The 27,985-nt window shown below is 36.0% G+C and overlaps 2 protein-coding genes across 3 annotated transcripts; one reads left to right on the top strand and one right to left on the bottom strand.

The window, feature by feature from the left end:
* Positions 1–3,674: 3,674 nt before the first annotated feature.
* LOC125649320 (collagen alpha-6(VI) chain-like) lies at positions 3,675–6,714 on the top strand. 2 transcript variants are annotated; one of them, XM_048876765.2, is made up of 7 exons: positions 3,675–3,877; positions 3,990–4,008; positions 4,457–5,029; positions 5,143–5,214; positions 5,304–5,679; positions 5,806–5,894; positions 6,030–6,714. In XM_048876765.2, the coding sequence occupies exons 1-7, from the start codon at positions 3,698–3,700 to the stop codon at positions 6,566–6,568; spliced, it is 1,848 nt and encodes a 615-aa protein (XP_048732722.2). In that variant the 5' UTR covers positions 3,675–3,697; the 3' UTR covers positions 6,569–6,714. The 2 variants fall into 2 exon arrangements, with proteins under 2 accessions (XP_048732722.2, XP_048732721.2); XM_048876764.2 differs by having other exon boundaries at positions 3,678–3,877; positions 5,304–5,894.
* LOC125649319 (cartilage matrix protein-like) lies at positions 6,613–12,890 on the bottom strand. The gene is made up of 6 exons (XM_048876763.2): positions 12,655–12,890; positions 12,538–12,562; positions 11,808–12,398; positions 10,596–10,796; positions 8,970–9,569; positions 6,613–8,462 (listed from the first exon to the last, which is right to left on the bottom strand). The coding sequence occupies exons 1-6, from the start codon at positions 12,700–12,702 to the stop codon at positions 7,909–7,911; spliced, it is 2,019 nt and encodes a 672-aa protein (XP_048732720.1). The 5' UTR covers positions 12,703–12,890; the 3' UTR covers positions 6,613–7,908.
* Between the last annotated feature and the right edge of the window lie 15,095 nt (positions 12,891–27,985).

Genomic DNA, 27,985 nt, shown 5'->3' with positions numbered 1-27,985 from the left:
TTTTAATACCGACGAAATAGCTTTCTCCTCCGTACTTGTCCATTGATTTAAATACTACCTTATATGGCATATGGAAATAACTTGACAATCGGAAGTTGAAACTTCAGTACATCAAAGATGGTGCACAAATATGAATCGAGAATTTGGAATATATCGAAATTGTTGAAAACGGTAGAATAGAGCCCCACAAATCGTAAGCTACAGGTGGTAAATTTATATATTGACTAAGAAACATAGAATATAATTTAATTTACGTAAAGAAAGTCAGTAAATGTTTATACTGATCGAAAATGTTGCGCGAGTGAATCACTCCCGCAATTGCACCATTACGGAGATCCTAAGGAGTTGTGCCCCCCCCCCCCCCCAAAAAAAAAACCCCGGAGAGGGCTACATTATTGCAGCTAGGCAAACACGGACTCCTGGACACACCAGAGATGGGATCAGGTGACTAGGATAATATTCCTCAACGTCGTGATAAAATTATTTTTTCCAAGATTTTTCATTACTTTACTTTGAATGCCTCTTTAGATAATCAAATTTAATGAAATTATCAGGGATAAAAGTAATTTCCACTCGTACGCTTCATAACCGTGAAAAACATTGCGATTTTAAACAGTTGTCCTCTATGTCTAAGTTTGCTATAGATAGGTCTACTCAGAAACCAATCATTGGAATTTTCTCACTAATAATTTTATTTACAAAATTTCTGAACTTCATCTTGAAACGCATAAAAAAAATCAATACGGATAATCGCGCTAGTGTCTTCCTCTTAAGCGCATCAAAAATCAATACAGAAAACCACGCTAGTTTTGGGGGATATCCCTCTTTCTTAGCCTCTAAGACAGAAGAAGCCGTACTCAAGAGCAATAAGACGAAGTCTCTAAAAATCTTTCATTACAACAGATGTCATATACATATATGTAGTTACAAATATGCACTGTACATAATTCAAGATTCAACATCAAATAGAAATAAGAAGCATTTAAGGAAAACATTATTTGAAATCGTACCTTGCTTTGCCATATTTGTCCTATGTCTTGCGATCTACAAACACTATCAGATATACGTTTTCTGGCAACAACTTTGCAATTTATAAAAGAAAGAATAATGCATTAGCGTTCATTTTCAGCAGTACATACATCACTTCCCATTTAACAAGTTGGTTTTAGGGTACCTGTAAAGTGAGAAACGAAACGAAATCTACCGAAACGAAATGAAATCCAACGAAACGAAACCTACCGAAACGAAACCCAACGAAACGAAATGAAACAGATTGTACAACCGAACTCTTTTAATTATAATAATTAAAAATGGTATCTTAGGCCCCTGTGAAAGTTACCACATATAAATAAAATTCGCCTCCCCTTTGATGTAAGCTTTGGGCTTGACTGATACAAAGTTTTAAAAATTGGAAGAGGGGGGGGGGGGTGAGTAAGCACAAAGTACATATCCGAAGTTGATTAAATATCATGTGCAATTAGTTTCAGATCCATAAATTTCAGAACGGAGGTTTACAGTCTCAGAGGTTTGGGGAAACACACTTAACGAGGGGTGGGATCGCCCAGAGCTCGCCTTATGACTCATTCCTGTGGGCTGGCTCGCTGTAAATGTGAAATATGAAACTATGAGAGATTATGTGAATCGGATACATATTTTTTGTTTCACTGGAATCCTCCTCTTAGAAGAAATTATATAAAGACACGCAGTGGAAACATGAACATTATCTACCTGGCAAAATGATATATACATTTGTATATATTCGACCCATGTGCGCACATGTAGCTACAGAATATATCATTATGGTGGATGTGTATATTTGAGTTTTGTTAAAGGTAACACTTGGACCAAACGAAACGACTTCATCTTTATGAGTGTACTCTTTATGCACAGTACCTATACTGGCCAAATTTACAGAGGATGTTCTACGTTTCGACGTATTTTATCGGAACCCCCTCTGTTCTACTGCTACATGTACTATATAACGACTTCGGGAACTCCGAAAAAAATAAAGTCTCATTGATAACGTAATTCCATTCCACTATTCTCACGGCAAGCGTACCACGTTTATCATGAAACACATGGCAATTACACGTATCAGTTTCTTAGCAATGTTAAAATTTTTATTCAAGATTAAATGGATTACTTAGTGAAATCATTTTAATCACTTTAAGGGCAGATGATACAAACACATTTTTTCTTTCGAAGAGACTTTATATGATGTCATTCTTTTATAAAAGTGGATAATTCCTTGAATTATTTTCCCCTTTGACTTGGAGAGTGAAATATTTTCCATATTTCAAAAAAATTACAAAACAATAGTTATCATGGTAAATTAGTTTATTCTTCATCTGTTTACCTTTTTTATACCTCAAAAAATGGTTGTCAGGGAGAACAGAGTGTACTGATATTAGATTTACAACATAACATGTAAAATATTAATGCATTACAAATTTTACACTTGGAAAATATCAATTGCTGCTTCAATAAAATTACATATATGGACATTGCACCCTCAGTAAAGGTTTACAAATTAAAATAAACTTCATAATATGTTGACTTAATGTTTAAAGTGTAATATAAACTTAAAAATCATATACCATACGGGGTGAATTTTCTGAGTAGAAGCAAAATTGTAAATATCACATTGGCTGATTTTCTCAAGACAAAGAAGAGTTATCTCCCATAATATAAGAGTAAAATTTTACTTCTGAAAATAATTTACAATGGCATTTATGATTTTACTGTTTGTTTTTTGGTGTGTTTTTTTTTGTCACTCTTGGTTTTCCTTTGCTATTCATCTCTGAAAAAATAAAGAAATGCCTAATACAGGATCTCTTTGATGTGCCATTTTACATTAATTTCTGCATTATGTCACGTTTCCCAGTAGAAACAGGAGAAAGATAACTGCATGCTTCCTGCTGACATCATATATATAGCAATGATCCAAGTCCATACCGTTTTTCGTCTTCACAATGTCTTATGCGTTGTTAAATCTAGTGGTCTACCACACGCAGCACAACCTTTTTCCACATTGTCCACTAGAATTCCAAGTTCCACAACTCGTCTTCAAATCATCTTCTCATGCTCTTCTTCCGATTCCTCACTCTCTGATGCATCAGATGGATACGTTTCTTCATTTCCTAGGCATTCTTGTGAATTATCACCAGACGAACAATTTTTTCTTGATTCATCCAACTTCTCCTCGATCACCACGTTGTTATTGGCATCAGCATTCACTATCTTACGTCCAAGGGATAATGCATAACCTTTCGTAGCATTCTGTAACCTTTGATGGCGTTTTTTACTAATAATTTTTCCTGAATGATTCTGGCATCACAATTGTTTACATTGTTTACTGACCCCCTTTCCTGCTCTTAAAACACAGAAGAGTTCCACAACTATAAATGAGAAAACCAAAACCAACCAAAGTATTTTTTTTTTACCATGGGAACTCTTCAGTGCTAAAGGTAGAAAAATTTGTTTATATCATCTGGCCTTAATGCACATTGTACATTAAAAATGCTATGTTGAAGATACAAGGAACGGGAGATAACTCCAAAGTGTTTAATTACACACAAACACACACAAAAGAAATTTAAAGTATAATGGAGGGAATCGGTTGTAAATAAACTTTCACTTCAATCAAACAGATCAGTACAATTTTATGTATTTTTAAAAAATTATTCCATCCGATGTAATGGAAAATAGAAATGAAATGTTATATATCAATTTTGGATTTCCGGGTTTGATTAATGACCCTCTTAGCTACTTAGGTTCATACAATATATTTACCATAAGGTTCTCCATTCCCGCAGTATATGCGTTTCCTGTTAACGAAAACATGTGGAGTTTGATAGTTTTTTGGACTTTGATTTTGGCAAGTACATATATTTGAGATTAAACATTACTTTACTTGACATTTAAATATTGATGTAATTATGTCTATTTAATCATTAATCTAAAGTAAACATATTGTATATGTTCCACAGGTTTCAACAGGCTCTAAAAGTAAGTAGTTGACCTGGTTATTTTAAGTACTCGTACAATATTCTATTTGAAAGTAAATGCTTCATGCACAATAATTATACATGTATGTGGGGTTTTTTGTTGTTGTTTTTGTTTTGTTTGTATGAAGTTTTACGTTCTATTCGAGAATTTTTCACTCATACAAAGACGTCACCAGGTTTGAGTGAAGTTCCACAATGCTTTGTGTTTACTGCTGTAGCAGGTGGTGTTCTTCATCATGTCAACGTCTACTATGACACATGACCTCCGTTATTTAAGGCTATAATCGCAAAACCCGTTGCTTTCGCGTCTAACATCGGACGCTCGGCGATGCAATGATACATATCGTACGTTTGAAGCGGTACATGTACCGGGGTCGAGAATGAAACCTGGGGGTAGTGGTCGTAAAGAGAGCGCTCTGACTAGTAACTAATGTAGTAAGTTTTTGTAGATTTGAAATGTACAGACCGTCCCGTGGATCTGGCTTTTGTTATCGATTCCTCATCCAGTATCTTTCCAAATGACTTTGTAAGACAATTGGAATTCTTGGAGAACCTCACCGATGAATTGGAAGTTGGTACTTTGCTTAACCAGTCCAGGGTTGGGGTAATTTCTTACAGCGATGAACCGAAACTGGAATTCACTCTGAATGATTACACCGAGAAAAAGGACGTTGTCTCCGCCATAAGAAGAATAAATTATCTGTCTGGTGGTACGAACACTACAGCTGCCATCAATTTAGCTGTTGACAAGATTTTCACAGAAGAGAATGGTGCCAGGAAAGAGGCAGACGACGTAATTGTTGTTATTACTGATGGAGAGAGCTTCTCGGAGAATGAAACAAAAGCAGCAGCCCTGCAAGCGAGAAAGTTGGGAATCGTCATCTTTGCGATCGGCATTGGACCCAATGTAAATGCAAAAGAGCTGCGTCTGATTGCAGGAAACACGGATCATATCTACCAAGTGTCCAGCTATGCAGATTTGAGAAGTATAGCAGATATCTTGATTAATAAGACCTGCGTAGGTGTGTATCATACATGCATAGGACTTCATTTCACGTTACATACATGTATATGTAGTATTACTGTATATACACCCTTTGTTCTGTCGATATCTCTTTAAACTCTTTTTCTATAGAAATTAACAATACAATAACAGAGAAGACTGAACAGAAAGATATCCCACGTAATAAAACAGGGATTGTCGAAAGTAAGTGAAAACTGTTTGCATTTTTTTGGTAAGGTATATCTTTAAACTATTGATTTATTATCAATACAATCACGTTTTCTGTAATTCAGGATGTGGAGGGGAACCAGCTGACGTTCTCTTTCTACTAGATTCTTCGAGCAGCATACATCCTAATGATTTTAAGAAACAACTGAGCTTCGTGAAAACGATAATCAGCGCATTTGATATCAGCCCCGGAAAGACAGCAGTGGGTGTATCTACATTCAGTGATGAATTTCAGTTCGTCTTCCACCTCAATGATTTTACTACCAAGGAAAGTATTTTCAAAGCTATCGACAATGTTCCATATTTGCGAGGCGGAACAGACACTGGAAATGCCTTTTGGAACGTACGAAAATATGGCTTTGAAGTTGCTAGACCCAACATTGCCCATATTTTGATACTTATTACAGATGGTCTATCACGGGATCCTTTAGAGACTATCAAGCAAGCAAACATTCTTAAAGAATCTGGAGTCTATATATTTGTCATAGGCGTTGGGCCCTATGTAGACAAGAACGAATTATTGTCTATGGCTAACCCTTCGTATAAAGATCTTAGTTTTGTTTTCAGCGTGTCCACCTTTGACGCTTTACAATCTATTGACAATCTCCTTGCCACGAGAACATGCTTAATTGCTAGACAACAAATTGGAAATTATTGTAAGTACAATTTTTCTTGTTTATGTAGCAAATGAAATCCAGTTCTATTTACTTGTCTAAATTGTTTGATATTCCAGTATAATCACATCTTAAGTTTTACTGATCTAGTTTGAAATTTCAATATTCCATTTCTAGCCCTTTGTACCATGGCGAAACCCGTTGACATTTTGTTTGCTTTCAATGCCGCCTCAATAGGTGATCAGAACATTCAACTTATTTTGAATACACTTCGGAAATTTGGGAATTTACGATTTCAAAACGAAGCAGATATACACCTCGGTATCATCTCTGAATCGTGCGTATACGGCGGCGACATTCCTATACAAAACCCGAACACCAAGTTAAATGTGTCATTTGATAAAATGACGTCCATCATTAAAAAAGTGAAAACACACGGAATGTCAACAAAGAATGGTGCTAGAAGCAACACAGTTCATGTTGTCGTTTTTGTGGTGAACGAACACCTGGAAAAGGAAGATGAACTGGATATCATTGGACTGGAGACCATGGTTGACAAAATTTACGTTGTTTACGTAGGAGACAGTCACAGGAAAGAAATCTTCCTGTCTATTTCCTCGCCTACTGTGAAGATTCTTTCTATGATTAACTTCAATAGTATAGCAGGACTTTATGATTACTTTCTGACGGAGTTGTGTCAAAACAAGCAGAAATAAGGATGAGGCAATAACCTCCTTCCTCCCAAAAACAGAACACAAAAGAAAAACATATACTTTATTTCTGAGTAAAATATATATCTACATGTAGCATGTGTGTATTTTTCTCTAATTTATTAAGCAATTAATAAAATTTACAGTCGAAAGGTATCGCTTTCCTTGCTTACTTTAATATGACAAGGGAAAGAAAATGGAAAATTTAGTTTCATGCCAGGAGTTCCGTAACGCAAAGGTATACAATATTCAAATACATGTAGTTTTTTCTCTGAATATATAAGTGAAAAATTAAAAAGGATTGGAAAATCTCATGTCAAAATAGAGAAAAGAAATATAAAACAATTCAAGAAAACGAATTATAACGAGCATGAATATTTTACAATGTATGTCAGAAAATGGAATACTTGTACAGAAATGTTACTAATGTTCATCAACAGCATAACTGGCTTCTTATTAGGATACAACTAAATTATCATGATTATTCGTATTCGAGTGAAGATTGGTTCCCATGCTGATGAAGACACTACTTGCGAATGCAGTTAAATACCTGGATTTAATTTTATAACAAACTTACAACATGACCTCAAGATATCATAATAATACATAATACATTAAATGTCTATCAAGTTCTTGAAAATATCATTTTAAAATATTTACTAATTTATTGATTCAAAGATGGTTCCTTAACCTAAACCGTGTGCAGAGGAAACCACAAAATTTACACAAAGTTCTAAGATTAAACTTGAATTCTACAATAAAATAATGAATAGGAAAATATTATACAACAGCTTATGAAAATAACCATATGACCCTTCCATATCCCTGCAATAACACACTTGTTGTAAGATCGTGACGTTTTAATTCATGTTGTGATTAAACCATTATCAGAGAAAATACGGTGATGGATACATCTTTTTGGGGTTTCTGTACAATTGCAGTGGTATTCACAAAGAATCATGTCAAACAATTAATTCTTCCTGTTTGATTATCTGTCTAATGATTCAATTAGCTCAATTTTTCTTTGTGTTATGTTTGTGTCCCCATTTCTATTCTATTGTATGGTTTTTAGGAGAATGATACAGCCCATATTACTTTCACAGTGGATACTGTGCGTTGGAGCTCAAAATATATTTTTTAACCAATCGCTACATGCTGTATTCAGTATTGAACTATAGTGAATTTTAATCACACGAGCAATATTTGTCTTGTAATCATGAGGACAGTGAAAATTCCCTCGCGGAACTAAAGCCGCTTAGACAAATGATTAAACAAAAACGACGAATGACAAATTTAAAATTAAGATAACAATATTCACATCGGAACTGTTTTACATCATAAAGATTTTAATGGTCCAAACTCAGGATAAACGACCTCTTGATGATGGTACAAAGTTTATCAAGAACTTTACTGAAAGCAGTACTCAGATCGGAGTACTTCGGAACACGCACCAAATAATTGAAGTCGGGATCGGATGCTAAATCAGCTGCAAATCCTGTATTATAACGGTCGCCGATTGCAATGACCATCAGATCAAAAATGTTATTTCTCTTCATAAACTCTATCGCTTCCCTTTCCCCGGTAGTGCTCTCGTCAACAACTAGCACACCGACTCTCTTCACGTTTACAGTGGTCGGAAAACTACGCTTCATGGATTGCAGCAACTGCCCAATACCAGGAAACTTTAATTCGGTGAACAGTTTTGTATCACGTCCTAATGGAACGTTGCTGTACCTCGGGCAGTTATCAGTGATTCGACCAACATTCACTTTACCGCTAGACAGGTCGAGGCTAGACACAAGAGTATGAATAAATCGGCCAATTACCTCACTCTTTCTGAAGCCAAGGCTCGAAGCATCGTACGCAAACAAGACATCTGTTTCTTTGTCTCCGCTACATGCTAAGATAAAAAAGACAAGGTTTTGAAATTATTTTTAATTGAAACAAAATGTTTAAACATACTTCAAGCTGACGCAGTTCAATATGACCTACATAAATAAGGAAGGATCTAAATAAGACCTAATTGTGTTTTCTTACAAGTAGATATTATATCATTAATATTTTTCTTCCGTTGTAGAAGGAGAGTACTTGTAACTTTAGAAGTACGTGCGTTTTCAAGGTTAAACATTAAGAAACAAAACTAATGTCCGAACTCGATAATTCAGCAATCAATTATTCAAATGCATTTTGTATAATTGCTTCTATAAAGTGGCGAATTGAACTTTCTTTTGCTCTGTTTTCAGTATTAAGAATTTAAACTTAACCCATTCACAATACAAAACTGTTATCCTCTTAAGAATTATGTCTACAGTTTAAGTGACTTCTTCATGATAAAAGTATAGTTCTGAAACCAGGTCAAATACTCAGAGAAACTTAGGGTAGCCAATGTCTAACAATTAGTACTTACTCTGAAGATTTTGTGGAACATCTGGGATGACAGCACACGTAGATAGTACTAGTAATTTTTTGATTGCATGAAGCCCGTTGAAATCACTGACGTGGAAAACGTGTTTACTGTTGGGGTCGTTTGCAATTCTCTTCAATTCCGTTTTGTCAACTTTGTTTCCAATACCAATAGCAAAAATTGTAATATTTTCTTTTCTTGCTAGTTCCGACTGTTTCATGGTTTCTTGAGGTAATTTTGAAATACCGTCAGTCATGACAATGGCAATCTTAATAGCACCAGGACGCGAGACTCCATCTCGAAAGCCGTATTGACGGACGAACCTGATGGCTTCAGATGTGTTGGTCAATCCTTTTAGATACTTAATACCTTCAATCTGCCGCTTGAGTTCAGCTTGCGTGCGCTTGGAATTCAAAGCGATAATATTTCTTGTTGCATTACTGAATACCACTACACCGGTTCTAATTCTGCCATTAATGTTATCAATCTTTAAATCGTCTATCATCCCATTGACAAAGCTTAGTTCTTTGGCGAAATCCACTTGCCAAATACTGCTAGATGCATCTAACACAAAATAGATGTCCGCCTCCTTTTCTCCACAATCTAATGTAAAGGGAACATCGGAATAAATTTCGATCTTACAACGTAATTGTCATCATATACATGAAGGAGGATGCTTTCTTAATAATATTCATTTTGAAATTGCTTTGGTAACACCTTTAATTAAAAGTGCACAGCTAACCGACGCAGCACATTGGGATGCAATATCTTTGAGCATTTTATGCATTACTTATCTCTCTGATATCTTTGAACATTTTATGCATTACTTATCTCTCTGATATCTTTGAGCATTTTATGCATTACTTATCTCTCTGATATCTTTGAGCATTTTATGCATTACTTATCTCTCTGATATCTTTGAGCATTTTATGCATTACTTATCTCTCTGATATTTAATGCAAGCTTTATTGTGGTTTTATATTGGAAACCCTGTTTCTTTGTTAAAATTGCCAGTCACTTTATATGAACATGTTTCTATATCACGCATGTATCAGTTGAGCAGAAAAGTAGGATATTTTATCACCATCTCTTCTTTTCTCAAAATGAACTAAAATGGTGCGATTATAGATTCATCTCTAGGATTATATAGTATATTGTATTATGTATTTACCCAATATTAAAACAACGAGTTAGTTGGATGGTGCAAACAAGATATTTACTGTCTTTGTTACATACTGTATATTTCCTAAGGTGTTCCCATTTCTTTCCGTAAACAAAACACTTATCTGCTGTCAGACTAACACTTCCTTATGTTATCATCGGTTTTCATATTTTTTCAAGGAAAACCCTTCAGAAGCACTTGACGATTGTACAACCTTATCTTTATTAGCGAATATTCTTCTAAATATTGAAATTATCAGTTTCCTACTCCCTCTTATCTTTGCAGAATAGTATTACATTTAAAAACTAAATATATTCTAGGATAGATGTATCAGATCACCCCCATTTTATCCATATAAGCCAGAAATAGTCGCCGCACACTTGTGTTGTAAATTGGTGCCCATTGCGACACGTGGTATGTGGGTGGAAGCAACAAGAGCATTAATTAAACATAAGAGAGGAACTCACAGTCTGATGGCTTGTCACTGAGGAGGTTGTGATAATTAGTGCGGCCCGCCTGGTCGTGGTACTGGTAATAGTGCTTCTTGTAGAAGTCGTCAGGCCCCAAGACGTCAATGGCTACGCTAGTTTTTAATGGGAGTGGCACCGGTGTTGTCGTTGTTGTTGTCGTTGTTGTAGTAGTAGTAGTAGTGGGAGGTGTAGTCGTCACTTTTAAGGAAATAACAATAAAAGTATTCTGATTCAATTGACACCAACACATTCTTACATTGAAATTCTTGGCAATATTAATCTTAAAGGATTTCGCTTATAATTATTTTTTCTCTTTAATAGATGAAACAATTAATCCCCAATTACACAGCGCTACGACCTTTCAAAGACCATGCCGATTACTCCGATCATACGAACTAGAAAAATATTGGATCTGGACCGACTTGGCATTAAAGCTAAACAAATTCTGCAAATTAGGTCTTCATTATGACTTTAACACGATGCTTCAACGTCGATTAAACGATATCACTGTGTTGCCGAAACGACATACAAGATAATATTATGATGTTACACATTAACTGGAAAACTGTAGGACGATGTAGGTACGTTGTTGCCGATCATATCACGCTTGTAGTATGCTTCTTGAAGGATCGTAGGGTGATTGTAACGGGAGTGTGGTAGAAGCGTGACTATAATGCCCCGACTAAGTTTCCGAATGTGATCCGCTTTTATTTAAACTAAAAGATCTCACCGCGATGCTTCCATGCTGCTTGTACGAATATGGCCTGTCTACTCCGAATTTAATACGACTTTACCTCCTCCTCTTCTTGGCCACGAATCCGCTATGCTTCTTTCGAACATGTTCAAAATACGTGTGGCGAGAGCGTAGAACTTCCAGATCTTGAAGACCCTAACCCGACCATATTGCGCTGATAAAGTTTTCACCATATTTTTGCTCGCGATTTGACAATTGTTTGACCACGTTTTGATCGTAGTAGAAGCGGCTTCTATGTATGAACAGGTTGGGGGTATCATTTTACCCAAGAGGAATAGTATGACATAAACGAAACTTTTGAGTGACAAATTTTTCAATTTGAAGATTTTTTCATATCTAAATTTAATTTTTTGAATAAATATTAATTGTAAAACGATATACATGATAAATCATGAATTATTATACAGATAAAATGGAAATAAAGAAGCAATAATTCGAAAGCGTTTAAGATCTACCTTCACATGCATTAGATGGCAATCTGTCTTTAATTCCACCCAGTGCTGAATAGGATGACACCGTGAAGACATGCTGCCCAGTTGGTTCACTCCCCATACCCTCCAACTCCTCAATGTCAAGAAAACGCCCCACTCCAATGGCAAATATTTGGATGCCCTTTTCTCTGGCAATTCGAGCAGCTTCTAGGGTAGCTTCCCTTTTCTGAGACCTCCCATCCGTAATGATGATTGCAACATGGTTTGCATGCGGTCTTCCTCCGTATCGTTTATGAAACATATAGCTGTGCAGGAATTTTAGTGCTGAGGCGGTGTTTGTTCGGTACCCATTTTTGTGTCTGATGTATCGAATTGCAGTTTTTACTCTTCGCTTGTCGAGGTAGGACCGCAGATAGAATTGTGTCCAGAACGTCTGGGCGAATGTTACCACACCCACTCGAGTATCATGTTTGTCTGGTCCTATTTTGAATTCATCGACCATATTCTCTACGAATTTCAATTGCTTTCTGAAGTCCGGTCCCCAGATACTTCTAGATGTGTCCAGAAGGAACACAAGGTCGATACCCTTACATGGGGCTTTTCCATTCTCTAAGACTGAATAATAGAAATGAAAGGCGTTTTCAGATTCCAATACCAAGTTTGCAATCATAAATATGTTATATTTTTCATTCGAATGTAATCTTTAATTGATTTTCACATGGATTTAATTCAATGTAGTGAATATTTAGCTTACCTTCATTACTTATGCTATTACTGGACTATAAAAAGAGAAAAGATACATCATTTTACAGAATAATTCGGTAAGTTTCAATGAAGGAAATTCTATTTATATTTACGAATTCACACCTACCACAAAGTAAAACAGCGACCATAATCCTAACACTTTACAAAACACCATGACTGCTTCAACTTTTTAACGTATATGTGTCGCTAAGAGCGAACAAAAGTCTTTAATTGACAAACATCGATAAACCTATATATACTACCATGTGATCTATAAGTACTGTGAACGCAAGGAAGGGGTTACATTGTTAACGACGACAGACATTATGATGCACATCCTCTGCATTAATTTGTAATATTTTGGAAAATCAAAATAAGTATTGCTTTGAAGGAAATGTGTCATGCAAATATATTTTCATCTCCGTAGAGTAATAATAAAAAAATAGTGACTGTGTCCTCTGACAACAAATGCTCAGGTTTTTCTGTTGCCCGAAGCCTAAGTCTGTGAGCAGCGAATGTTGGACAATTTGCAATCTAAGATAACTCGCCATCTACTTACGATAAACGACCCTAAATAAAACTGGTCCCTTGTTCAGGACAACTCGCCCTGTCTATAAAGACATTTTATGTTTGCTGAATCACAATTACTATTTCTATGTTCCGCAAACCAAGTTTGTCAACACATCGCTTTTACTCTGTTTTTCCCTTCATCATTATACTCCTTAAAATAAGCTTGGGATCATATTGCTTTACTCTGATTCTTCTTATTTTTCTCCAGCACTTTTTTTCGGGAGTGTTCTCAGAAAGTCCAAAAGGGATTAAAATTAAACCTGTTAGGATGATATATCAGTTGCAGATGTTTACAGCGAATGCCATTTCTTATGTCTATATACATAGTTTTACCCTTGTCCGTCCTTCTGTCCTTCAGTCTTTTGATGGAGTTGTGTGATTGGTTCGCAAAGACATTGTTTAGTCTTAGGATCATCCGAATGGTCTTGGGATTATTCGCGGACCAATCACACGGTGCGTACAGCAAATGCGTACTCTGTGACCTCCTTTTTGGCTGCCAGTGGAAGAGAAGAAGCCCTGTCCGATCAATGCACGCAATATTGTGACAAATAAAGGATATGAGATGGGTTTTTAGTTAAAGAGACTTGTAGTATGCCATCTCCCTGACCTGCCGCTTGCCATAATTCCTTAGGTAACGCTGTAATTACTTGGAAAATGTGCCCCGAAACGGACACCCCTGTTTACAATTTTTTGTTTCATACCTTGTGTATTTTATTATACCGACAGAAGGCCAATCTTTAAAGCTTACAAAAAGCGTGAAACGATTATATAAATCAAAAGAGGGGTGAGATAGACAGGGAATTCACACATTTCAGAGAAATTATTACTACAAAAAAATTATCAAGGGGGGGGTGGGTAGTAATATCCATATTTCAGGTGCCTGTGTTGTTTCCTATATTCCTATATCCCTTGAAGCTAGTGATACTTATAACAGGTCACCGATTAGGCCTGTGATTCTCTTTCTGTTTTCCCTGCAGTCAGTCCTTCTCCATAGCTCATTCTGGCAGATGAAGATTCCCTTTGTCATTACTTGTGTATGGAATGACGCCAGAGTAACTTTACCATTGAAAGGTAACTCCATAGTTGATATTGCGCGAAACGCATTTGGAAATGGTAAGAATCTATACTTATGAATTAACAACCAATGCCAATACACTCCAAAACGCTTGCTCCAGAGTTACTGCTTGCACCTTTAATATTGCTTCATATATGAGGTGAAGTTCGTAAGCTATAATGTAATCTTGTTTGATTAGTAAATATCGTAAAATTAATTAAAGAAAATGCGATTGGTTTACGATATGATCAGCATAAAATGGTGTAGATTTTCAGTGTTAGAAATTAATTAAAAACCTAATTTCGTTTTCGATATACTACCCTGAATTAGCAAAAATGAAGTAAACTGGCGGATCTAAACCAGTTTTCTTTTTTTTTTTTTTTTTTAATGAAAGGTGAACATAACGAACAGTGATCAATCTCATAGTAATACGATATGAAGTTAATTCGTTATTTATCGATGCTTGATTTTGATCTTATAGAAAAAATAAGTTTTGATGATTGTTGAATAAATAAAATATGCCTGTTCGTTTCTTCAATCCGTGATTTTAGTCTGGAATCAGCCTTATGGAAAATACCAGAACGAAGCGAGGTAACTTCATAGCAATCGCATATTCTCAGGCCTATCCGGCAAGCCGAGAAGATGCGATTGGTTTACAATATGATCAGAATAAAATTGTGTAGATTTTCAGTGTTAATTGTACTTATAATAGTTTTTACTAGGCCCATATTTATCATTTTGTGAAGATTTATATATTTATTTTACTTATATATCTCTCATTCAACGAAGGACATATCACCCCCTCCCAAGACCAACGATCTGACACATCGATGAATTTTAAAATACGATATTCATATATTTTCAATGTTCTTCATTTTTCCCGTGGATATAGGAGTCACTGTTACGACTTTTTGTAACAAATCATTAACAGTTACTGATATGTACATACACACGAATAAACACATTTTTTTTTTTTAAAAATTTGGTTGAACATGTTTTGACACAGATCTTGAAAGTCTGTTCTGTTCTGGGAAGTTTGCGCCTTAAAGCTTACATTTTACCGAAATTAGGTTATACACTACTTGACAATGTCCAAGAAATCAGGCCAATGTATACATTATAGCATTTGTTCTGTTTGTCATTCATATAGTGCATTGCGTTTTCGATAATTGCGCTTGATGAGAAGAGGCAATGTGTATTTGGATTTATTTATTGATTGATTGACTGTATTTTGCTTAACGTCTCATTCGAGAATTTTTCACTCATATGAAGACGTCACCAAGACTGTTGAAGGGCTTCAAATTTAGGCCTTTGCTCAGCGCTTACGACCATTGAGCAGTGGGGGTTCTTTAGCGTGCCACATCTACTGTACGGGACATCCGTTTTTAAGGTCATCTCCCAGGGCCCGTGATATTCACACCTGATGCCGAGCGTTTGGCGATGGAACTGTCACTACCTGTTTTAACAACTTAGGTCTGTCGCGACCAGGATTCGAACCCCGATCTTCCGCTTGCGTTGCAAACGCTCTAACCTCTAGACCACCGCTGCGGTTGTGTATTTAGAAAATTAAACAAATTTTACATGGCAAATTGAGTTTGATTATAATTCTACCAAATCAATTACATACTGAGGTATCACATGAGATGTGACGTAGGTCATCACGTGATTCAGCTTTTAAAGCAACAATAATGAACAATGTAAAGAAAATATTTCAATTTTCCAGCCCCAAAAAGGGTGGACGGTGAGGGCATGTGAAACCACAGTATGTAATTGATTTGGTAGAATTAAAATCGAACTAGTTCATTTTCCAATCAAAATTCGTTTAACTTTCCAATTCTACCAAATCAACCATACTGAGGATCCATACAAGATTTTAGAGATATTGTTCATTATTGTTCTTGTGATCAGGTAATATACATGAAAAAAGAAAGAAATAAGAATATAAGACTCTCTTATGAGTAGCCATGAAATATAAGGTGATTCCACCCGAGGGTTGCAAAAAAGCTGTGAAACCCGAGGCTTTGCCGAGGGTTTTACCGCTTTTTTGCAAGCCCGAGGGTGGAATCACTTTAATATTTCATGGCAACTCATAAGAGAGTATTTTTCTCTCATATTTCTAGAGTTTTCCGTTTTCCTTGTGCCTAGCGAAGCCATTTTGAGAATTTTCCAATTAATTAATTTTTCGCTGTACATTAAAAATAACACCAGAATCGAATTTACGACCTTCATTTTGGCAACTACGTTGCCGACAAAAAATCGGCCGACGAGTGTATAAGTGAATTGTATTAGAGTTATTCCTCTTTGAATAAATCAATAATCAGGGTGATGCGTGACGTATCTCGACAGTCCATCAGCGCGAAACATTTTGACAGACCTAATCAGAATATGAATCCACAACTGCACGTGTTTTTTCTTAGAGGAGCATTGATATTGATATTAATTGAGCAGTTATTTAATGAGGAGTGTGTGAAGAGAAATTCCAAGTGGTTTTTGTTGGTGAATATGGGCATGGCTAGACTTTCGTTTTTCACGCGTGCAAGGACTCGAGTCTCATGGACATTGAAGGCACTTATTTCACCCGAGACACGGACAGTAGACGTTGACAGAGTGAATGTGGAGGTAGGCCTAGAAGTAATAGACCGTGTGGGCTGGGTTTCTGTGAACTGGCATAATGCACCGGATGACATAGGTGTATGAGGAATTTGTGACTGTTGTTGAGTGTGCAGTAATTGTTCAAGGAATGTGTATTTTTGTGTCCGGTCACATACACCTGGAGATTATCAGGGACATTACAATCTGTCATTTTTTGTACAAGAGCTTTGCAGACGCTAGTGTTCGTCAATCGAGGCGAGGAAAATTGCAAGCTAGTTGTGTATTGATTATGACGTCACGGGATATGTAAGATAAACGTCACGTGATATGAAAGATAGAAATATCTTACATACCTTTCTTTCATAGAATATCTGTATCTTACATACGTAGATATGAGAGAAAACCTTTTCTTTAATAAAACAGTCCATTTTAATTGCAAAACTAGGTAAGAAATCCTAAAATAGTATTAGCAATTTTTCCATCTTTTTCTTGAACAATAATTGAATCGTAATACTTAAGAAATATCATTGAATTTGTCCAACCAGCATTTTGCATAATATCTTGAATAGATACACCTGCCTGTTTGGCTGCAGCTCTAGTGGAATGTGGAGGAAAAAAATTCACATCGATCCCGGATAATAATATCATTTATTTAACCCAGCGACTAATGGTGTCTCTTGACATTTTGTTATGTGGTTTTACAAAACTGACAAATAGTGACTCAGATTTTCTTAAATGTTTGGTCCTCTCCAAGTAATGATACAAAGTTTCAAATATACATAAACAAGCATTAACATTAAAAGCATCTATGACTACATCTGATAAATGATACATTGATGTGGGCGTTTTTAACATGGTTATGCAAGGTGAAGATAACGAACAGTGATCAATCTCATAACTCCTACAAACAATACAAATTAGATAGTTGGGCAAACACGGACCCCTGGACACACCAGAGGTGGGATCAGGTGCCTAGGAGGAGTAAGCATCCCCTGTTGACCGGTCACACCCGCCGTGAGCCCCATATCCTGATCAGGTAAACGGAGTTATCCGCAGTCAAATCAGTGTGCCAAGAACGGCTTAACAATCGGTATGAAACACGTCAGACAGCATTTGACCCAATGCCAGGTTGTATTGACGAACTAGATCGTTATAACGACCATAGAATTTGCGAAATGCTGACTTCAATCGAGACTGTTGAAATCCCTGTACCATCAACTTGTTTGTCAGTAGCTTACCTCGATTTAAAAACTGACTATACCCAGAACAAGCTCTTGCATATCGAATCAGTTGAGATATATAAACACCATATGCAGGTGATAATGGAATATTGCTACATAAATGTGGGAAGTTGACGATGGAGAAGCTGAAATCATCCCGTTTGTCATACAGTTGAGTTGTTAGTTTGCCGTTAATGTCTACTTTCAATAAAATATCTAAGTATGAAGCAGAAGTGGACGACTCTGTGGTGTCCTTTATTTGGAGCTCACAGGGATATATCAAATCGACATATGAATGAAAGATATCATTGTTAATAGACAAAACGTCATCGATATATCTAAAAGTCGAATTGAAGGTCACAGCGAGAGATTTTTTCTTCTCACATAGAAGTTTTTGAATAAATTCTGCTTCATATGAATATAAAAACAGGTCAGCTAACAAAGGAGCACAATTCGTGCCCATGGGAATTCTAACAGACTGTTGGAAGACCTGATCACCAAAGACCACGAAAATATTGTCAATGAGGAACTCTAGCATATTTTTTATTTCAACTTCAGAGTACTTGTGCGTGGAATCAGAGTGGTGTTTAACAAAGTAAGTTTTTGAATGACTAATCACTAGATATGAATATTTCCGTTTTCCGTTTTTGTTGAAGAAGCAACTGTCTATGATGTCAAAAAGTCTAGTCTTTAATTTATCGTGAGGAATGGTCGTGTATAGTGTTGAAAAGTCATAGGTTTTAATGCTATTGATTTGGGGAAAATTCTGTGATTTCAAGTTTACTAAAAGTTCTTTAGAATTTTGTAGAATCCACATTTGATTAACACCACTTCTGGCATATGTAGTCGCACAGTAAGTTTGAAGTTTCTCCTTCACAGCTGTTAACATTTTCGTGAGGAGCAAAGATAGGGGCTTGGTAGAGCACTTACTGGATCAAGCAATGTATCTTTGTTTGTAAGGGTTTTTATGTAGTTTAGGAATCCAGTATAGGTACGGTAACTCATAGTCATTCGACCCATTGGCTGGAATATTAAATGTGTCTAAAACTGAAGCATGGTTTTGAAGAATTTCGTCTTTTGAAAGGGCAGTTGGAGTATAAGTATGATTACCAAAAGTGGAATTAATGCCAAGTTCGTTTAAAATACAGTTGTAATAATGAGCCTTACAAACAAAGACAATGTTGTTACTAGCTTTGTCAGCTGGAACCAAAACATATTCCTCATGTAACCTATCTAATTCTTTTATCACTTCTGGTTTACTAAACACAGAAGGATATATGGTACGTACTTTTGTTTTCATTTGTCTAATGCAGGATTTTAATATCTCTCTTATGCTTTTAACCCATTCTGACAATGTATCAAGTTCTTCTTTTTGATATTTAGCCCATCGTCTGGCTTAATCTTCGACAGAACTCATAATAGAGATGAAGTTCTGTCGCCAATTAAAAGACCGAGGTTCTCTGTATTTAGAACCTTTAAGAATAAGTGATTTGAGGTCCTCATTTTCAACTATATCAACATCACCAGTAATAACATGTCCAGCTGGACTGTAGTTGAAAGAAGATGAAGAACAAGAACATGTTGGTGGATTACGTATAAGATGGTCTATATCTAAGCACTGCAAAGTTTATTTATAATTAAAAAGTTTGGATGCAATAGTAGAAGTATAGCTGTAGGAAATACAGGGTGTAGACTTGAACTTGAAATAAGTTTGAATACACGACTGAACCCTTTTATGACGAAGAATGTTGCTTATGTTGACGGCATCTATTCCTTTGTTTGTAAATTTGAGCTTAAGGAACTGACGGCATGATTTGGAAGGAATATCATCTATGGTCCGTGCTGGTTTATAGAGCCTGTGGTAGGCAACTTCCATAATCATAGAGTTAAGTCTATACTCAGGTGTTGAAAAATCCAAGTATAGACTAGCCATAGCTTCTTCAAATAACGTATGTAAAACCCTCAATGGAATAGAGTAAAGTTTTGTACGAATATGATGTAGACCCAATTGTCTGTTGACGTGAGGCAAAAAGTGAATCAAACGTGACATCATTTATACTTGGTCTTTTATATGAACGATGTCCGTGACTGCGTTTTCGTCTTTGGGTATTGGGAAAGAGTCCCATCACATTAACGTTATTTCCTTGTGGATTAGTCAAATTCCCCACATCATATACATTATCATTGCATCCATATGGAAATGCAGTGCCTAGGGTCCTGATCCAGTGATCTTCTCGTTGTCTGAGAGATGTACATATTTTTTGTTGTCAATATTTACATCAGTACACTTTAAGAGATGTGCTGTCTGGCCTCTCTGACCAGTAAGCAACAACAGTAAAATAAGACATTTCAGTGTCAATTCTTTAAATGTTTTAAAAAGAATGAAGCGGATACAATGTTTTCGTTTTCTCCATTACATTGGAAACATCCCAGATATGCCTTTTCTTTTTGAATGTAGGTTTTCTCCCCCACAAATATACGTCTCATAAATCTTTGAACAAGTTTGTTTGTTCCTAAATCAACATCATTAAGTGCACAAACAGATGAAACTGCTGACTTTGTAGTATTAATTGCACTATATCCGAGACCCTGTTCATATAACATTTGTAAAAATTGCAACACATGCTTCACAGATGGTACAACTGGATCAACGTTTTGTGTGTTACAAAACAACAATCATCTCTGGAAATACATGTAGTTGATGATCGTCAGGAAACAAAGACAGTTTCAATAATGTTTTCCGGTAGTTTTCTGCTTGCAAGGGCTTTCCTGACAACCGAAAACATCCGAAACGCATCTTCCTGAGAGGATACATTATCCCATTCAAACCGAAAACATCCCAAACGCATCTTCCTGAGAGGATACATTATCCCATTCAAACCGCAAAAACATTCTGTGATCCTCATGAATGGGAACGAAGTAGTAACATTTTTCAGATCTGCAGATGCAAACCAACAATTTTGACTGACCAATTTCAAAGCTGATTTAAATGTATCCATCTTGAAATGAAGATAATGAACGTGTTCATTTAGCTCTTTAACATTAAATATTAGTATGTAAATTCCATCTTTTATAGGTCTCAAAAAACGTTTGATATACACTCATCCATTACATGATTCACTGGTATTATTACATTTTTATTTCTTTGTCCAATAAAAGACTTTCGTCGTTTGTAAACTTAATTTCATTTTCGGATGCAGTTGAGCAGGGTGAGTGTCCGATTCAATTTTATAACCTTATAAGTAGGGTAGACGAGATTCAAAATGGAGAAATACATGTCCGTGCGCTGATATTCGAATCAACGCCATTGGAACTGCTTCAAGTATCCAGTCATCTGAAGTTATGCGTTTCCAAATTTAATTTGGAGTTCCAAGTGACTTCCTAATAATCAAGTTTTCTTTACTGTATACATGAATGTGAGCAACAATTCAAACACGCATTAAAAAGTTCTTCCTCTAAGCAATATCATTGAATTCTAATTTCCCGCGCTTGCTCAGGGTTTCATCTAGTCTAATATAATAAAATTAACAATACTCGTTCGGCCCCGAGGACAGATCCTCAAATATGAATATGCATACAACTAAATATTTTGTTAGCAATGTAGCAAAAGTTTAGAAATGTTTGTTAACAAAGCAGTTAACTTCTGATCTAAGTGAATACAAACATGAAATATCACGGTAAATAGTTAATCATAAATACATCAATATAGTATACATCTAAATTGTTAAAATCAGTTATTATAACACGTTCTTTGCATACAAGACATTAATTTTTAAAGACAAAAATGTTCTGTTTAATTTATTCCGAATGGTACATAAGTATTAATTTTTTTCTTCCATACATCTTCTCCAGAACGTATGGCATGTCAAACGTTGCAATATTTGATCTTTTTCATTTGTATTGTAAAATTTTCCATTTGTATTCTATATTTTCTATTTGTATTGTATAATTAGCTCACCTGAGCTGAAAGCTCAAGTGAGCTTTTCTGATCACCCGTATTCCGGCGTCCGTCCGTCTGTAAACTTTTCACATTTTCAACTTCTTCTCAACAACCACTGGGCCAATTTCAACCAAGGTGGCACAAAACATCCTTAGGTAAAGGGAATTCTAAATTGTTAAAATAAAGGGCCAGGCCACCTTACAAGGGGAGATAATCAAGAAAAAGTAAAAATAGAAAAGCTGAGATTTATATGAAAGCTTCCTGATATAGTACAGATTCTAAATTGTTAAAATCATGGCCCCCGGGGGTCGGATGGGGCCACAATAGGGGATCAAAGTTTTACATACAAATATATAGGGAAAATCTTTAAAAATCTTCTTCTCAAGAACCACTGAGCCAGAAAAGCTGAGATTTATATGAAAGCTTCCTAAAATAAGGCAGATTTTAAATTGTTAAAATCATGGCCCCCGGGGGTCGGATGGGGCCACAATAGGGGATCAAAGTTTTACATACAAATATATAGGGAAAATCTTTAAAAATCTTCTTCTCAAGAACCACTGAGCCAGAAAAGCTGAGATTTATATGAAAGCTTCCTGATATAGTACAGATTCTAAATTGTTAAAATCATGGCCCCCGGGGGTCGGATGGGGTCACAATAGGGGATCAAAGTTTTACATACAAATATATAGGGAAAATCTTTAAAAATCTTCTTCTCAAGAACCACTGAGCCAGAAAAGCTGAGATTTATATGAAAGCTTTCTGATATAATGTAGATTCTAAATTGTTAAAATCATGGCCCCTGGGGGTCGGATGGGGCCACAATAGGGGATCAAAGTTTTAGATACAAATATATAGGGAAAATCTTTAAAAATCTTCTTCTCAAGAACCACTGAGCCAGAAAAGCTGAGATTTATATGAAAGCTTTCTGATATAATGTAGATTCTAAATTGTTAAAATCATGGCCCCTGGGGGTCGGATGGGGCCACAATAGGGGATCAAAGTTTTAGATACAAATATATAGGGAAAATCTTTAAAAATCTTCTTCTCAAGAACCACTGAGCCAGAAAAGCTGAGATTTATATGAAAGCTTTCTGATATAATGTAGATTCTAAATTGTTAAAATCATGGCCCCTGGGGTCGGATGGGGCCACAATAGGGGATCAAAGTTTTACATACAAATATATAGGGAAAATCTTTAAAAATCTTCTTCTCAAGAACCACTGAGCCAGAAAAGCTGAGATTTATATGAAAGCTTCCTTATATAATGCAGATTCTAAATTGTTAAAATCATGGCCCCCTGGGGTAGGATGGGGCCACAATAGGGGATCAAAGTTTTACATACAAATATATAGGGAGAATCTTTAAAAATCTTCTTCTCAAGAACCACTGAGCCAGAAAAGCTGAGATTTATATGAAAGCTTCCTGATATAGTGCAAATTTTAAATTGTTAAAATCATGGACCCCAGGGGTCGGATGGGGCCACAATAGGGGGTCAGTTTTACATACAAATATATAGGAGAAATCTTCTTCCCAAGAACCACTGAGCCAGAAAAGCTGAGATTTATATGAAAGCTTCCTGATATAGTACAGATTCTAAATTGTTAAAATCATGGCCCCCGGGGATCGGATGGGGCCACAATAGGGGGTCAAAGTTGGTTGTTGTTTTTTTTTTGTTGCTTTTTTTTCAGTTTTTTTTTTGTTTTTGATATAGTGCAGATTCAAGTTTGTTAAAATCATGGACCCCGGGGATTGGATGGGGCCTCAAGGGGGGCATCAAAGTTTTACATACAAATTTATAGGAAAAATCTTTTAAAATCTTCTTCTCAAGAACCACTGAGCCAGAAAAGCTGAGGTTTATATGAAAGCTTCCTGATATAGTGCAGATTATAAATTGTTAAGATCATGGTCCCCGGGGGTCGGATGGGGCCACAATAGGGGGTCAAAGTTTTACATACAATTATATAGGAAAAATCTTTAAAAATCTTCTTCTCAAGAACCATTGGGCCAAAGAAGTTCACATTTACATGAAAGCTTTCTGACATAGTGTAGATTCAAGTTTGCAAAAACATGGCATCCAAGGGTAGGTTTGGGGCCATAATAGGGACTACGGTTTTACATGCAAATAGATATGGAAAATCTTCTGATATGGACCAAGGTGACTCAGGTGAGCGATGTGGCCCATGGGCCTCTTGTTTTTCATTTGCACTCTATATTTTCCATTTGTATTATATAATTTTTTCGGTTGCATTGTATAATTTCCATTTGCATTGCAAAATCTTTCATTTGTATTGTATCCGAGGGATTGTTTATTTTAATTTGTTACAAAGGATTTCATTAGTTTAGGTCCCACTTATATTTAGCCGTCACCAGCTGTAGGTGACGTACCACAAATAGACTTACTATGCCTAACGCACAGTGGAGGAGCAGTGAGGGTACAATTAACGTGCCAACGCCTGCCGCAACACGGAATATCTGCTTATAATTCCGATGTTATTTATTACAATTGTTTTGATTGGACAAAAATAAAGCTGAACAAGAGGTTATACATCAATAAATCCGAAAACGCGATGTATTCATACACGCCTGAAAACAAATAACATAGTGCGGGGAAACTATTCAATTTTTTGCAATCGTTGATAAAATGAATGAATTGGAATTATAAGAATCAAACATTCTTTTTGAAGAATTTATCGATGAGTAAACTCCGGACATTTTACTCACAAACTTAACATAAAAGTGCTTCGCACTTTTATTCAGTTTGTGAGTAAAATGTCCGGAGTTTACACATCGATAAATTCTTCAAAAACAATGTTTAATCCTATATTAAGGTCACATTATCCGAAAGACCCGTGAATCTCACTTTTAAATTACCATCCGTATGGGAAAGTATTAACTATATTTACGTCTAAAGTTTGATGCAGCCATGACACGAGTAGAACTCGAACATGCGACCTCATGGTTACGAACCAAAGGGTATATCACTGAACTACCGCGACCGGTCCCATATAGGATTAGTTGAACATACATGTAGCTAGCAATAACGAATCTTGCGCCGGGAGAACCCCTCCCCCCTCCCTTCACAAATATGATATTTTGTTTATTTTGTATAGAAATGTCGAAAAAAGCACACATGTACGTTTTATTTTGTCAGAACACACTTGTTTTAGGGGACTTCGGCCCCCTCCCTGCACCCCCTCCTACCACCACCACCAAGGCTTTGTCATGGACTCACTAGGTCCCCAGACATCCAGCTGTTTACTGCATCGATTCATTCAGAATTATCTAGACCAGCCAGTGGTTAAACACGTGACTAGTTTGAATATGCTGATCACATTAGGCGCATAAAAGCGATAAATTAATTGGGGGTTGGGTTGAGTTACGCCATTATATTTAGCAAATACGGTACATTCCTGCGAAACGTGGCTCCTGTACTTGATCTCTTCAACATCTCGCGCATTACCAAATTCGATAAACGATAACTTAAGATTAATCCATTGAATAGTTGTAACAAACCAAACTCGATGTTAACAATTGGTGGGGACCGATGGGCCGAAATCCCGATTCTAAATAAAATGTGTATGCTTTTCTAGACAGTTCTATTAAGATAATTGATCATGTTGGGAGGGGGGATTCGCCATTGCTAGAGCTTGCTACGTATTTTTAAAAATAACTAGTCCTGCATGGACCTGGTCGCGGTAGCTCTGTGATATATTGCTTGGTTTGTGGGAGGGAGGTCGTGAGTTCGAGAACCGCTCCTGTCATTGCCGCATCAAACCCAAGACATAAAGAAAGGCAGTGATTGCTCGTTTGCCAAACACTCGGCATTTAAAAGTGAGAATCACGGGTCGTTCCGATATGACCTTAAAGGCAGATATTCCGTGTCGGTGCAGGCGTTGGCACGATAAAGAACCGTCATTGCTACGGCCCTGTGCGCTTAGCACATCTACATTTGTGGTATATCAGTGAACAATTCTCAAAGCAACGTTAACTAATGCAATCCTTCGTAACAAATCAAAATAAATAATCCCTGGGACACAATACAAATGAAAAATTATACAATATAAATGGAAAATATAGAATACAAATGAAAAATTATACAGTACAATGGAAATTATACAAATGAAAATTTACGCAATACAAATAGAAAATATAGAATAAAATGAAAAATTATACAATACAAATGGAAAATTATACAATACAAATGGAAATTATACAATGCAAATAAACAATTATACAATGTAAATGGAAAATATAGAATGCAAATGGAAAATTATACAATACAAATGGAAAAGATCAAATATTGCAACGTTTGAGATGCCATAAAAACGACGATAAATATCTTTGTAAAGTTTTTCAATTTCTATTATAGAATAATCGTCTATACTATGAAAATCTGTATAGAAATGAATAGCAATAGGGTCATCGGTTTCTCGTCTAATAAATGCAAATTCAAAACATGTCTTTAGTATAAAGTTACCCCATTTTCTCACACATATACCATATATATTGCCGCAATTTTTGCAAAACACTCCATCAACTACATTGGTAGATTTACAATTGATATACTTTTTTATATAATATTTGTTACCGTCACAGCCCTCAAATTGATTAGTTTTTAAAAATGACTTGATATTGACATAAAATACATTTTTAGTATCATTACTTTTCTTTTCTAAAAATAGATTATTGTGTATATGTACCAGAATGATTTTTAAATTTTTGTCTCTTTTAAAAGCCACTATGGTCATATCTCTAAAAACATTTTTGAGCTGGTCAGAATTTTGAAGATTTTTTGACGGTTTTAAAAAATCAAGTGAATATTGGGAAGTCCTTTAGAATAGTTTACCACGATGGGAACAGGGTTACCTTGCTTCACCTTTGTTCTGTAGTTTAAGAGATTTGATCGGTCGAGTTTATCTACTTTCTAATAACCGTGTTTTCTTAAATTATTCTTTCTTTCGTTGAATTTATTAATGTTCTTCTGTGAAACAAATCCTTCACGCACGGAGCCCAATTCCAAAAGGAATAGATTATTTTTTTGTTGGTTAGGGGTGGTTAGAGATTTTATTAAGATACATATGTTTATCTGTTGGTTTGCAGTATAAGGCAGTATAAAGGAGTTCATCTGTTATTGAGAAAGGTGAAGATAACGAACATGAATCAATCTCATAACTCCTATAAGCAATACAAAATAGATAGTTGAACAAACACGGACCCCTGGACACACCATATGTGGGAGCAGGTGCCTAGGAGGAGTAAGCATCGCCTGTCGACCGGTTACACCCGTAGTGAGCCCTATATAGTGATCAGGTAAACGGAGTTATCCGTAGTCAAAATCAGTGTGCCAAGAATGGCCTAACACTTGGTGTAAAACACGTCTGACATTTGACCCAATGAAAGGTTGTATTGGCAAACTAGATCGTTATAACGACCATAGAATTTGCAAAATGCTGACTTTAAACGAGACTGTTGAAACCCCTGTACCATCAAACTCGTTTTTCATTAGCCTGTCTTGATTTAAAAACTGACCATACGCAGAAAAAACTCTTGCGTATGGAATCAGTTGTACATGTAAGATATAAACACCATATGTAGGTGATAATGAAATATTGCTACCTAAATAAGAGAAGTTGACGATGGAGAAGCTGAAATCATCCCGTTTGTCATAAAGTTGAGTTGTTAGTTTGCCGTTAATGCCTACTTTCAATAAAATACCTAAGTATGAAGCAGAGGTTGACGACTCTGTGGTGTCTTTTATTTCAAGTTCACTGGGATATATCGAATTTAGATATGAATAAAAATTCCCATTGTTAATAGATAACACATCGTCGATATACCTAAATATCGAATTAAAGGCCACAGCAAGAGCTTTTTGTCTTCTCTCGTAGAAGTTGTTGAATAAATTCTGCTTCATAGGAATATAAAAACAGATCAGCTAACAAAGGAGCACAATTCCAATTCCAACAGACTGTTGAAAGACCTGATCACCATAGAAGATATTGTCAATGAGGAACTCCAGCATATTTTCAAGTTCAACTTCAGAGTACTTGTGCATGGAATCAGAGTGGTGTTTAACAAAGTA

This window comes from Ostrea edulis, chromosome 5 (genome assembly GCF_947568905.1).
Source record: "Ostrea edulis chromosome 5, xbOstEdul1.1, whole genome shotgun sequence".
Lineage (NCBI taxonomy): Eukaryota > Metazoa > Mollusca > Bivalvia > Ostreida > Ostreidae > Ostrea > Ostrea edulis.
This window is presented reverse-complemented; position numbering and strand designations above follow the sequence as displayed.

What these genes read in the sequence shown, in the direction of transcription:
- LOC125649320 (XM_048876764.2), top strand. Translation starts at nt 3,698, where the DNA reads ATGGAAAATAGAAATGAAATGTTATATATCAATTTTGGATTTCCGGGT. An exon ending in GATTAATAAGACCTGCGTAG is followed by an intron (nt 5,030 to 5,142) that starts GTGTGTATCATA and finishes CTTTTTCTATAG; the next exon opens with AAATTAACAATACAATAACA. An exon ending in TAAAACAGGGATTGTCGAAA is followed by an intron (nt 5,215 to 5,303) that starts GTAAGTGAAAAC and finishes TCTGTAATTCAG; the next exon opens with GATGTGGAGGGGAACCAGCT.
- LOC125649319 (XM_048876763.2), bottom strand. Translation starts at nt 12,702, where the DNA reads ATGGTGTTTTGTAAAGTGTTAGGATTATGGTCGCTGTTTTACTTTGTG. An exon ending in TAATAGCATAAGTAATGAAG is followed by an intron (nt 12,399 to 12,537) that starts GTAAGCTAAATA and finishes TCTATTATTCAG; the next exon opens with TCTTAGAGAATGGAAAAGCC. An exon ending in TGTTCCACAAAATCTTCAGA is followed by an intron (nt 8,463 to 8,969) that starts GTAAGTACTAAT and finishes TTTTTATCTTAG; the next exon opens with CATGTAGCGGAGACAAAGAA.